The 13,089-nt window shown below is 48.4% G+C and overlaps 1 protein-coding gene across 1 annotated transcript in view; it reads right to left on the minus strand.

The window, feature by feature from the left end:
- The window catches only part of Fat2 (FAT atypical cadherin 2), a 62,738-nt gene that overhangs the window by 14,363 nt on the left and 35,286 nt on the right, over window positions 1–13,089 (minus strand). Inside the window, exons 11-17 of the mRNA XM_059270591.1 lie at window positions 11,188–11,341; window positions 8,290–8,523; window positions 5,340–5,723; window positions 4,479–4,693; window positions 3,427–3,564; window positions 2,836–2,979; window positions 1,737–1,934 (exon numbers count right to left, since the gene is read on the minus strand). Coding sequence (XP_059126574.1) covers window positions 1,737–1,934; window positions 2,836–2,979; window positions 3,427–3,564; window positions 4,479–4,693; window positions 5,340–5,723; window positions 8,290–8,523; window positions 11,188–11,341 — 1,467 coding nt within the window. The remainder of the gene's footprint in view (window positions 1–1,736; window positions 1,935–2,835; window positions 2,980–3,426; window positions 3,565–4,478; window positions 4,694–5,339; window positions 5,724–8,289; window positions 8,524–11,187; window positions 11,342–13,089) is intronic.

Below are 13,089 nucleotides of genomic sequence, written 5' to 3' on the forward strand. Positions count from 1 at the left end.
CGCTGGAGCAAATGGAGGGAATGTTGGCTCCACAGTGGGCTGAGGAGCACCAGGCTGGCTCTCCTGTCCCATTTGTGACAAGCTCCTGAAGGCTTTCAACAGGGGTGGAATGACCTCCTTAACCAGGGAGCGGAAGAGACAACTCGGGGCTTAAGATGGCTCGCTGCTCCTGTGGAGAATCAAGCTTTGTTCTCAGCACCCACAATGGGAGGCTCATAACCGCTTGCAACTCCAGTTCCAGGGGATCTAAACCAATATATAAATAAATGTCAAAAAAATTTAGGGTGACTGTTCAACCTGGCTTGCCAAGGCTAGCTTAGAGTGTTCTCTACTGTGGATCAACTGGTCACTAACGCTTAGTGTTTCTGTGCATTCAATATTCAAATGGTAAAATACAATCCCTTTGTTTGTAAGTGGAGCCTTTGGGACACAAGAGCATACCCATGGGCCCTTTGTGAAGATGATTAGTGCCTTTAAAAAAAACCTTTTTATTTCACAAGACAAGATATGGCTATATATAGCTCAGGTTGGCCTCAGAACTTACAATCCTCCTGCCTCAGCCTTCCAAGTCTTGGAATTACAGGTGTGTACAACGCCTTTGCTTTGTTTTAAAACATGGTCTAGACATGTAGCCCAGACTGCTCTGGAACTCAATTTGTAGCCCAGATTGGTCTCACACTTATAATCCTCCTGCCTCAGTCCCCCAAGTACTGGGGTTACCGGGATGTGACACTACTCTGGCTGAAGGGACATCAGTGCCCTTAGAAGCAGTTGGCACCTGCCTATTGTCTTTCTGCCAGGTTAGGAAGAGATCCCTCACCAGGGTCTGCCCACAGCTTCACCCTGATCTTGGCCTTCAGCCCCCAGGACGATGAAAGGTCTGACCTTTAGCCTGTCCAGTCCATAGCATTCTGTTATAGTCACCAATTGAACTAGGTAGCATTTCTGCCAATCAGACTCTCACAGTTTGGACCCCAGCTGTCAGTCACCCACAAAATGAGCAATCCTCCTGCCTCACTGTGACTGGCCAGCCTCATCTATGCTCCAGTTTCCTCCCTGACATCACTTCCTATTTTTTTGATCACAGGTCACTTCAAATTCTTATCCAACTCAACTCCTTGCCCATCTTACTCTTCCCACTGTCCTTCAGGCCCTCCTCCCAGGTCTCCACTCAGATGTCACCTGTGTGACAGATACGTGTGTACCCTGCCTTGAGTCTCCCATTACCTTGTTTACTTATCTTCAGTCGTCAGGTGTGACTCCCCTCTTTATCATGTCATTGTTTATCTTCATACTCAAAACAGAAAGCCCACAAGAAAAGGAGCCACCCCCTTCACATCCCATGCTAAGGTTGTTCTCAGGTCTCCAAATGTATGTACACATGTGGATAGTTAAGCACATATACACACATACACACACATGCATACAGACATATCTACACATGCACATACAGACACACAAATGCACACAGATTCAGATACACACACACACACACACACACACACACACACACACACACACACATGCACGTGCTCTCGAACACAAAGATGAGATGAAGATTCATGCAGAACTCAGTGTGAAGTCACTAGCTCACTGCCAGGTTCATACACACTCCACACACTTTTTTCCTCACAGCAGAAGCACCACCAGTGTGTCTACCAGAAGGCGTCCTGTCTTCAAAGCTGTCACACACCCACACACCGCACATACCAGCTCGGATTCAACACAGCACTCACCTCGATGTGAAGCTGATACCACTCCTGGACCCTCCTGCTCAGGCCCGATGCAGTCACCAGCCAGCCATCCGGAGTCACCCGGAACACAGACCCAGTGTTCCCCTCAGTGATGCGGAAGGAGTAGGGGGGCCCATTCTGTGGGGAGTCAGGATCGTCCAGGATCAGCTGCAGGACTTTGATGCCAATGGGGGAGTTCTCCTGTGACCAAGAAAGACAAGAAGCCAGAGAGCGGTGTGAACCACAGCCCCTCAGATCCCTCCTTTGTGGTCCCATTTTCCAGGGACCAGTCCTCACCCCTTGGCCCATAGACTGGGCCCAGGCTGAAAGCTGGCCTGGTAGTCCTCCCTCAGTGTCTGTGAGGACAGCACCAGGTCTTAGAAGGGGTGGTAGACACTGAAGGTCAAATCCTTATCCTACAGAGGAGGGAGGCCATTGCCTGACCCCACAGCTGACAGATTGATAGTTCTGAGAGTCCATGGGTGCATGGTGGTGGCACTTCCATCTTTTAATCACTAATTTTATTGTTAGAATACAAAATAATGGGTTTCATTTGACATTATACACACACACACACACACACACACACACACACGTGGGTAGGCACACACACATATAATTTTACCTTATTTTTACACACCTCCTCACTATCCTTCTAGTCCTTCCTTCCCCATCTCACTGGTCTTCCTCCTCCCCAAATAGCCTCCTTTTTGTTTTCATTATATGTGTGTAAGTATATATGTATGCACATCTACATATATGTACATATTTGAAGCTAGATTCACATATGAGAGTTAACAAGCAGTATGTCACCTTTCTCCCCCCATGCACCTTCATGTCTGAAATCTCTGAGGTGGACACTGCCTACTTCAGTGGCCATGGTGAACCCCAAATAGGACTGGGTAACGATCCTGTAAAAGCCTAACAAGGGGCCTGTTTCTTTTCAATCCCATAACGCACAGCTCCCCTTTGGTTCCCTGTGTTGCCTTTAGGGACAACAGAGGAAAAAAAAAAATCACAGCTGGTTGGCTGGGCTGATACCCTGAGAAGCTCCTCCCATGGAGAGGGACACATGAGGAGGGTGGGCTCAGGGTGTCCTTACCTGGACAGCGGTGCTATAGTTGAGCTGGAAGAATCTGGGAGGATTGTCATTGACATCAACCACCTCAACAGCCACCTCTGCGTCCTCATGCAATGGGGGCTGCCCACTGTCTGTGGCTCGGAGCCTCAGGGAGTAGCTGGGTGTCTGTGGCAAGAGGCACAGTAGGGAATTAGAGATAAAGCCCCGGTGTCTGCCTCTTGATGTATTGCCTACTCCCATGGCCCACACACAGCACTGGCATTCAGGTGTCAGAATCAGACAGAAAGAGAGTGATTTGCAACCCAGCAGCTCCTCACGATGAGACCTTGGGAAGGGGACTGAGCTGGGGGAGAGGGCAAAATCAGATCATACTTCCTAGGATGGCTGTGGGCATCAGGTGGTGAGATGCACCTAAGGCATCCGGCAAAGGGCCCGAGGCCGGTAACAGATCTCAGTCCACGGTAGCTGTCACTGGATCGATCCCTTGTCAGCCTGCCTCTTGCCTCAGAGTTCACAGAGGATTCATCCTGGATATCGGGATGGGGTGTGTTTGTCTTTACCCTCTGGACCTACCATAGGACCATACTTCTGCTCAGCCTGGACATGGCTCACCTGTTCCCAGTCCAACGCCTTGGCCACCTGAAGCTTCCCCTTCTTGGGGTTGATGGTGAAGTGTCCAAGCTGGTTCCCTCCTACCAGGCTGTAGGTAATGGCACTGTTTACAGGTCCGTCATCATCAGATGCTGATACCTGCAGCAAAGAGGAGATTGTGAATGCAGGCAGAAGAGTGACCAGAAAGGAGTCTCAGCCCTGAGAGTGACGGCTATGTTCATATCCCAACAGCTGCCACTCACTGAGTCGGTAGTTCCCGCTCCAAGAGAATCTCCTGTGATCTCAGCACGCCATGGATTCACTTATTTACCCATTCTCTCACAGTGACAGGGTACACCAGGGTTGGTCCCAGGAGGCCAGGATGTGAGGACCATGTAAAATGATTCACCCTTAGAAAGTGTTGTGTCTGATGTTATGGGTGAGTCTAATCATGGTGGTTCTCATGGGAGTGCAGATTGGAGTGATATCCAGGAAGGTTATAAGAGGATTCAGGGAGCTTTGAAGGATAAGGAAGGTCTGGTCATAGAAAGAACACTCCAGGCAGAGGAAATGGTACAGGCAAGTAAGATGTGAAGGTGTGTTCAGGAAGGCAAATCTTGATGTGCCTTTGGGGCATAGGATGTGTATGGAGGCAGAAGCAGAGACCAGAAGGAAGATGGAGAGGAGTCCTGAAGAACTAGATATGAGCACGCTTCATGAAAGGAGGGTGCACATGTGTATTTAAATGCAAAAAAAGTATAGTTGGTACGCCCTCTGTCCCTGTCTCCCATCCACTGGCTCTCCATGTCACTCCCTGTCATAGGCATTGGGCAGACCTCTGAGGTCAACCTTTTTGCTCTTGTATTGAATAGTGCTAATCTTGTGTCCTCACTAAATCACTCTGACACTTATATGTAGCACAGTTTTGCTGAGGAGTCACAAGTCATGTAGTATAGAGCATCAGCTTGATAAGCCAATCTATATGTTTACGATGATTGGAGACCTTTTGGGAAATGAGGCAAGAGCCACCCCGGAGCCCACACCCCACAAAGAGTGAAGCTGGGGTTCCTTACTGTCAAGATGGTGTCGCCCACAACAGCATTCTCTAAGACCCTCACAGTGTACAGGTCATGGGTGAATCTGGGGTGGTGTTCATTAATATCGGTGACATTCACCACGATGGTGGTCACATCACTGAGGGAAGAAGAGCTCTTCCGGCTGCATTCAATGGACAGGAAGTACTTGGGACTCGTCTCAAAGTCCAGGCTGCCGTTGACATACAGGATTCCTGAGGAGAAAAGAAGTGATGGAGGTAAGGCAGCTGGGACCATGAGGCAGAGTTTGGAGGGGTTGGGGGCTAGCTCCTGTGCATTGGGGTGCCTGGGAGGAGTCTGCACGGCATGCAGTGAGATCCTTCCATGGGTCCCCGTGGGTTTGACTCAGGCTCCATAGCTAGGAGGAGAAAAGAGAGATGGTTTCCATATTCTGTCTTTCCTCATGATCATAGTGGAAAACTCAGGGGTGTCAGGAATTTGGCTGCACATACAGCATGGTTTTAAGATAGGCAGTGAGTCCCACACTGCTGGAACGCTGAGTTTCAGCAAGTGTATGATTCAGGGAAGGAGGGAGGCATACCAAGCTTCTTGGGCTGTGCTGAGACCAGGAAGCCACCAAATGGAATGAGTGGATCACTGAGGATCCTGGACAGAGTTCTAGGTGAAGATATGCGGGAATAATGACCCTCTCAGGTAAGCTAGGCTCACATGAGGAAAGGGCCTAGATTATGGATCTATGAAGAAATGCTGACAGTGTATAAATAATCAAAGGATGCCAGCTGCAGGGATTGGGGAGGCTGTGTGGACAGATGCTCCCTGTACATGAAAAACTAATATACCCCACGAATGAAGGGCTGAGCTGGCTCCTGCCCATCTCACCTGTGTGAACATCCAGCCGGAACTTCCCCTGCTCATTCCCACCCGTGATGTGGTAACCAGTCTTCTCTGAGCCTGGGCGTGTGAGGGTGGCCAGCTGTAGTACCTCCGTGCCTATGGGAGCATCCTCGGGCACCTGTGTGTTGTGCTCCGCATTCAGGAAGATGGGAAGGTAGTCCTCCAGGCCCACTACAGAGACTGTGACAGTGCCCAAGGCGGACAGTGGTATTGGGATGCCGAGGTCTGAGGCACGGACCGTAAGCTCCAGAGCTGAGTTTGATCTGGCCTGCAAAGGTTTCTCCAGACGAATCACCCCTGAGGTGGCATCAATGGAGAAGTGGCCATCAGCAGAGTCTGTCAGCGAGTACACCACCTGGGCGTTGGCACCTGTAGAGACCAGGGGTGAGAGTCATACTGAGGACACCCAAGAGCAGGGCTTGGGAGAGCCTCATAAAAGCTGATGTGCCCAGGGCATGTCAAGAGTGAGAATCTCTGTCAGTCACTCTAAGCCCTCACAAAAAATTCTTAGAAGGATGACGGGCTTATTCACAAACTAGTTGGCAGCTTCCTGTGAGCTTGTAGTTAATAAAAAGTTAAGAAAACAAAGCTGGATAGATGACTTGTTTGACAAAGTGCTTGTCACCCTAGCATGAGGACCCGAGTTTGATCCCCAGAATGCATGCAAAATGCAAGGCATGGTAGTGCATGCTTTTAATCCTAGCACCAGGGAGGAAGAGACTGACAGATCTCTGGGGCTTGTGGGAGAGCCACCCTAGTCTAATTGTCTAACTCCATGCCAAGAAAGGGACGCTTCTCAAAAAGCAAAGTGGATGGCACTGAAGGAATGATGCCTGACGTTGACTTCTGGCCTCCACACATACATGCACACATGCACGTACCCACACATACATATGCACCCACATCATGAACATATGTGAAGGTTTCCCAGCTCCAGCTTCTCTGTCTTTGGATTGATAATTCACCCTCCCTTGAACTGTATTTCACTGTATTTCTTCAAAATCTTGCCTCCTGCAACGCCAAGCTGAAATCTAGGAGATGTTCAATTTACATTGCTGGTGGAGTATGATTCCATTTTTATTATCATCACCATCATCACCATCATCACCATCATCATCACCATCACTATCATCATCACCATCATCACCATCATCATCACCATCACTATCATCATCACTATCATCATCACCATCACCATCATCATCACCATCATCGTCACCATCATCACCATCATCATCTTAATCTGGCTGCTTTGACGATTAGGACATGTTTTAGCCTACCCAGATTATCAATGAAAAAATTTGACTTAGGAAAATGGACCAAATTAGGATGTTTCAGGATGGCAGATATTATAGTTAGCACAATATGGGGCAAACACACCATGATGGATCTAAGTCACTGTGTGCCTTGGTTTGAATGTGACCTTCATGGTTCATGTATTGAAAACTCAACCCCTAATTCATATGTGGATGATGTCGGGAGGTCACTGAGACTAGATGAGGTCATGAAGGTGGAGCTACCAGGATGGCATTAGTGGCTTCATAAGAAGCAGAAGACCGGGCCAAGACACCCCAGTTGTCCCTGGTCTCCCTGCAATACCTTTTATTGTACTGTCATACTACCGGAAGCCCTTCCCAGATGCTGGTACCACATTCTTGGACTTCCCAAACTCTGTAACTGTAAGCTAAATAAACTTCTATTTTCTTTTTGGTGTGTGCATATTTCTGTGTGTGCAGGTGTCCATGCATGCATGTGCATATTGAGGCTAGAAGTCAATCTAATGTGTAATTTCTCAGGAACCATCCATATTGTTTTTCTGAGACAGAGTCTCCCATTGGTATGGAGCTCACCAATTCAGCTAGGCCAGCTGCCCAGCAAACCCCAAAGATCCTCCTGTCTCTCTCTTCCCAGCACTGGGATTACAAGCATCTCTCTAGCCCTGAACCTTATCAATTCCTTACCAGTCACCTAGTCCATGGTAGTCAATCCCATCAACTGAAACTGGACTACAGGACATTGCAAATATCACACGACAAAGAAACAACGTTATTGAAATAAAAATGTAGACTATTGGGGCTGAGGGTATATCTCAGTGGCTGTGGTTTGAATGTGAAATGTGCTCCCATACGTTCATGTGTCTGAACACTTGGTACCCTGTGTGGAGCTGTTTTGAAAGGTGGAAGAAGCTTTAGGAGGTAGAGTTCACTAGAGGAAGTAGGTCACTGGAGGTGGGCCTTGAGGCTTTAGAGGCTAGATTGGCCCTACTTCTTGTCTACTCTCTGCTTCCTGAATGTGGACACCGTGTGACAAGCCACCTCAAGTCCTACTGACAGAGTGGACCTATCCCTTCTCAAACCATCAGCAAAATCAGCTCTCGCTTCCTTCAGCTGCTTTTGTCAGGAACTTTTGTCATAGCAGCAGAAAAGGAACTGATACAGTGGTAGGCAGCTTGCTTAGCCTGCCAGGTTCAAACCCCAGTACCTAACATCAAGAAAAATAGTGTAAATGGTTCAAATTTACCGTCTAAAATTTGATGAGAGGATTTTAATAAGCATAATGGACTTAGGGGCCAGAAGTTTCTTTCTTCTATAAATTAATGAATTGAGTAATTGACTTGTAGATTTCTGATGAACTGTATTCAAAATGACCTTGAGAAAAGAGTGGACATCAGTGGCAACATGTAGGTTCTGAGGGTCTAAGGGGCAAAGGGGAAACTATCTGTAATTCTTTGTGCCTGTCTCAGATGCCACTAAAGCCATTTGTCACAGCTTCATGGGTGTAGCTGTCTACAGATCTTTGCCATCCTGGAGTATCCACAGACTCTTCAAGGAGTCTTAGTCTATGCCCATTCCAGAGGATGCAGAGACAATGCGTCACCCCAGATGGACCTCATGCCTCGATAGTGCAGGTGGTCACCAGTCCATCACGTACTCACCCTGGTCAGGATCCCGGGCAAAGACCACAGCCACGGGTGTCTTAACTGTGGTGTTGTCGAAGACAGCCACAGTGCAGTGGCTGGGGAAGAACCTTGGGGTGTTGTCATTCACATCCTCAATGTGGATTATCACATCTGCCTGGCATGATTGGCCCCCTCCATCTGTTGCCTTAGCAACAAGGTTGTATATGTCCCTCCTTTCCCGGTCCAGGGCTGTGAGTGTGGTCAGCTCCCCTGCCAGGAGAAATGACAGATGTTGAGGTTCCTCTAGAGGACACACATGCTACAGTGACAGTCCTAGCCACAGGTTCTATTAGAGCAGAGAGAGGCTGGTCTCTGGACATGCTGTCAGGGAAGGAACCCTAGTACCATTTACTTTTCTAATTCTCCCACAACACTCCACGACCATCATCACTAACCTGAGGTCACCATCAATAAGATACAAATAGACAGATTTTTAGAGGCCACTTAGGCAACTTATATAATAGAAAATGTTCTAATATACAAAATTTGGCCCAAAATTTCATTTGTGCTGGGTGTGGTAGGGCATGCTTTTAGTCCCAGCATTCAAGAGGCAGGACAACCAGGGCTACATAGAGAAACCCTGTCTTGAGAAACAAAAACAAAAACAAAATTTCACTTGTAGGAATGAATATATATATGTATATATATATTCATTCAAATATATATGTATATATTTATATATTTATATATATATATATATCACAGAATAATTAACCCAATGATAAAAATACATGATGTGTATGTGGATATGGTGGCACATGCCTTTAATCTCAGAGGCAGGCAGATCTCTGTGAATTAGAGGCCAGCCTGGTCTACATAGTGAATTCCAGGACAGTTATGAATACCTATATAAAGATGTTCTCTGAGGTATTGTTTATAATAGTGGCATATTTAAATCACCCTATATGCTTTTCAAGTAGAAATTGATTACTATGTTATGGTTTAGTCATATGGTAAAGTAATATGTGATGGTTAGTTTTAATTGTCAGTTTGACACAACTTGGAATCACCTGAGAAGACAGTCTCAATGAGGGGCTGTCCACAAAGGGTTTACCTATGGGCATGTCTGTAGGGGTTTGTCTTAAGTTAACGGCTGTGGGAAGATGCAGCCTACTATGGGAGGCACCATTTCCTAGGCAAGGGGTCCTGAACTTTGTAAGAAAGTAGGAAAAGCCAGCTGAGCCCCAATGAGCATGTATGCATTCATTTCTCTTTGCGCGTGACTGCGAATGTGCCGTGACTAGCTGTTTGAAGTCCTTGCCTTGATATCCCACAACCATGGGCTGTAATATGGAACTGTGAGCTGAAATAATACACCCTTCCTCCCATAAGTTTCTTTGGGTTGGGGTATTTTATCACAGCAACAGAAATGAAACAGATGTATTGTACAGTCAGGAACCACTGAAGACGACTTGACAGTCTTCCTTGCAAACACCTGCAAGCTATCACTAAGGGGAGAAAAGCAAATTACACATCAGAGGGACGATTCCAGAGAGATTTGGGAGGCGCATAGGAAGGCAGGCTGGTTGGATACACACTGAGTGGGCTTTGGTGAGGGCTTATTGTGTCGGTTTTCTGGCTCCTGCAGGATCCCGCAGGATCCCTGTGGTGGTTTTTAATTTGTAACTGAGCATGCATCATTTTCATATTCTGAAAAAACCTGCCCAGTTGGTTTTTCTTTTAAGTCCTCGTGGGCAGTCCGGCAGCTGAGCAAACAGCAGCAGAAGACAAGCTTCCCAAATCACTTTACGTGCTGGACCGGGGTCAGGAAGGACAATGTGGTCTCTGACCCACCCAGACGGCTTCCTGAGACACGGCTCTGTCTGCCACCACCACCACCTACCCCTCCCTGCTCAGGAATGTCTGATTCATCTTTGGAGCTATGGATTCAAGCCAAGGGTCGGCAGCTGGCCCTGTGCCTGGCTGCCACCAGCCACCTGTTTCCCACAACAGCAGGACAGGGTCTTACCTGGGGTATTGCCCTTCCCTACCCATCTCTCCAGCAGTCCTCCACAGTTTAGCCTCGGCTTGGCTATTCAAGATTCACCCTGAAACTACTTCACTTTCTCTGCTTTGTCCCTAGCTGGTCATATGACAACACGTCCCCTTTCACAGAGTTCTTCCTTAGCCCGGGCCAGGCTTTCAGGAGCTTTGCTGCTTGTAGTGTTCACTGAAGTCCTGGGAGCCGGGATCCCGGTTTGTTGCCCCCTCGACTTTGGCAGTTACTAGTCTAAATCCTCCATTGGTTCCTAAGGACATCCGCCCATCTGTCTTTGGGGCATCGTCTGTCTCCCTCTACTCTCTCTGCACAGCCAGACATGTGTCCACATCCTCAAATAAGACCCCGATGACATCCTCCATCTCTGCCTTCCCCATATGCTTGACTAACTCCTGTGCATGGTCAAGCTCACATAAAATGGCATTTCCTCAAAAAGCTTTTCCTTAACCTGGCTCCTCAGCCTAAGTCAACTTCTGTCAACATTGCTGTCTCCCTTCCGTCAGCCTCCTCCTCTTTTCCGGTTCGTATGTCCGGGGACAGGTCTCATACCATAGCCCAGGCTCGTCTTGAACTCACTATGTAACCCAGGCTAGGCTTAAAGTTTCACTGCGCCTCACTGAGGTTACAGGTGTGAACCATCATACCCGACTGGCATCGCTCCTAACTCGGCACACTGCAAGCCACTGACTCGGCAATCATCTTTCCCCCTGGGTTATAAAGCGCTGGGTCTGAACTCATCCATCCTTTTATGTCCCCAGCTGCTGGTTGTCTGCTGGTGGGTGGACAGGTGGGTGAGTGAATTCCTGCTTCGGGGAAGAGCCCACCATGGCCCCTCCCACGGGGTCTTGGCTTCATTCCACATCTCAGAGACTTACCTGTGTGAGGGTCCAGCTTGAATTCCTGGGCCCCGGGTCCATGCAGAGAGTATGTGATCTGAGCATTGGTGTCCATGTCCACATCTACGGCAGAAACTTTCAAGATGAAGTGTCCAGGAGTGATGTCCTCATGGACTCTGCCGGTGTAGAGAAGCTGAAGACAGACAGGTGAGCGTGAGGGGTTGGAGGCAAATGGCGCTTAGATCCAGAAGTGGGGGAGTGAGAGAAGTGGGTGGGCAGAGAAAGTGAAAACAGACAAAGACAGGGAGTCAGAGAAGGGAGCAGAGAGGGAAAGCGAGGTGAGATTAGAGGGAGACATCAGGCGGGATGGATCATCCTGTAATCCTAGTACTGAGGAAGCAGAGGTCGGAGGATCAGGAGTTCAAGGTCATTTTTGGCTTCATAGTGGATTTAAGGCCAGCCTGGGCTATATGACTCCCTGGTTTGTTTGTTTGTTTTAAAGAGACATCTAAAGAAAATGGAGATTAAAGGCCAGAGGCCTGACGAGATGGCTCGGTGAGAAAATACGCTTTCTATACAATCCTAAAACCCAAGTTTTGCCCCTGGATCCCATAGGAAGGTGAAAGGAGAAAACTGACCCCACAGAGTTGTCTTCTGGCCTCCATGTGAATATCCTCCCAATACCTCCCCCACCCCGGCATCATACACACAAACGCAATAATAATGAATAAAATAATTATTTTTAAAGCTGGAAGAGAGAGCTGAGGGGACGGCTCAGCGGTAAAGCGCCCGTCACAAAAACATCCAGATCTGAGTTGGATCCTGAGAACCCACATAAAAAGTGGGAAGCGGCGCTCCTGCAGCACCCTTAGCACTGGGGAGGGGTGTTGGAGGTAGGTGGATCCCTGAGGGTCGCCGATCACCCAGCTTTGCTGAACCAATGAACTTCAGGTTCACCGAGAGACCCTGTCTCTCGGGAAAGACACCTGCCATTGTTGGGTATGATGTGCCCACTCAGAGAATACCCCTGGCACACACACACACACACACACACACACACACACACACACACACACACACACCAAGTCAGAAGAGGAGTGACAGAGAATAAGTCAGAATATGGCCTACAAGCGGCCATTGGGAAATCAATGCCCAGGGCTAGAAGGACCCATCACAGCCCACATGGAGGGGCCATTGGAGAGGAGGGATGGCTGAGGAGGGTCTGGCAGCAGATAATACAGAGTCCCAAGTCAAGCCCTGCCAACCTCCATCCCGGCCTCTGTCGTGAGTCCAGGCTGCCAAGCTCACTTCCCTGCTCATATTCCCAGGACAAACTACTCCTTCACCCTTCCCTCCCTCCCCTGCCAGGCAGACAGTGGCTGGGTCCTGGAAAACAGCTGGGGCCCTGAGATCTTGGTGTCCCTTTGACATCCTATTTGCACCACATGGGGTGCAGGCAAGCATGGGCTCGGGGTGTTCTCTGAGTGGACACATCATGCCCAACTGGACTGTGTGGGACCAGTGTTCAGCCCTTTCTTCCCTGACTTTGATGATGTCATGGGCTGCCTGGGAAAGGCTAGGCTGCGCCTGATCCTAGCCTCTTCTAACACAGGAGAAGAGGGGTGGGGGTAATAAGCATGATCAAATGAGAAAGAGAAAAAAAATGGCCACCTTTCTCCCCAAGAAAGAAGCTGTGTTTTTGAGACCACTCAACATGTGCTCATCTGGAATCTCTGCTTACAAATGTCCTGGGCTCGCTTCTGCTATGTTTTATGTGACAGAAGAGAGGAAGAAAGAAGAGTGATAGGGCGCATGTACTCACATCTGCTGCACAGCACTTAATGTGCATTTGCGTGTGCAAGTAAGTTGAAGTGTGCACATAGGCAAGTACATACACGTGTACAGCTGCGTGAAATACGTATGTACACCTTTGCGGACATG

This window comes from Peromyscus eremicus, chromosome 8a, assembly GCF_949786415.1.
Source record: "Peromyscus eremicus chromosome 8a, PerEre_H2_v1, whole genome shotgun sequence".
Taxonomy (NCBI): domain Eukaryota; kingdom Metazoa; phylum Chordata; class Mammalia; order Rodentia; family Cricetidae; genus Peromyscus; species Peromyscus eremicus.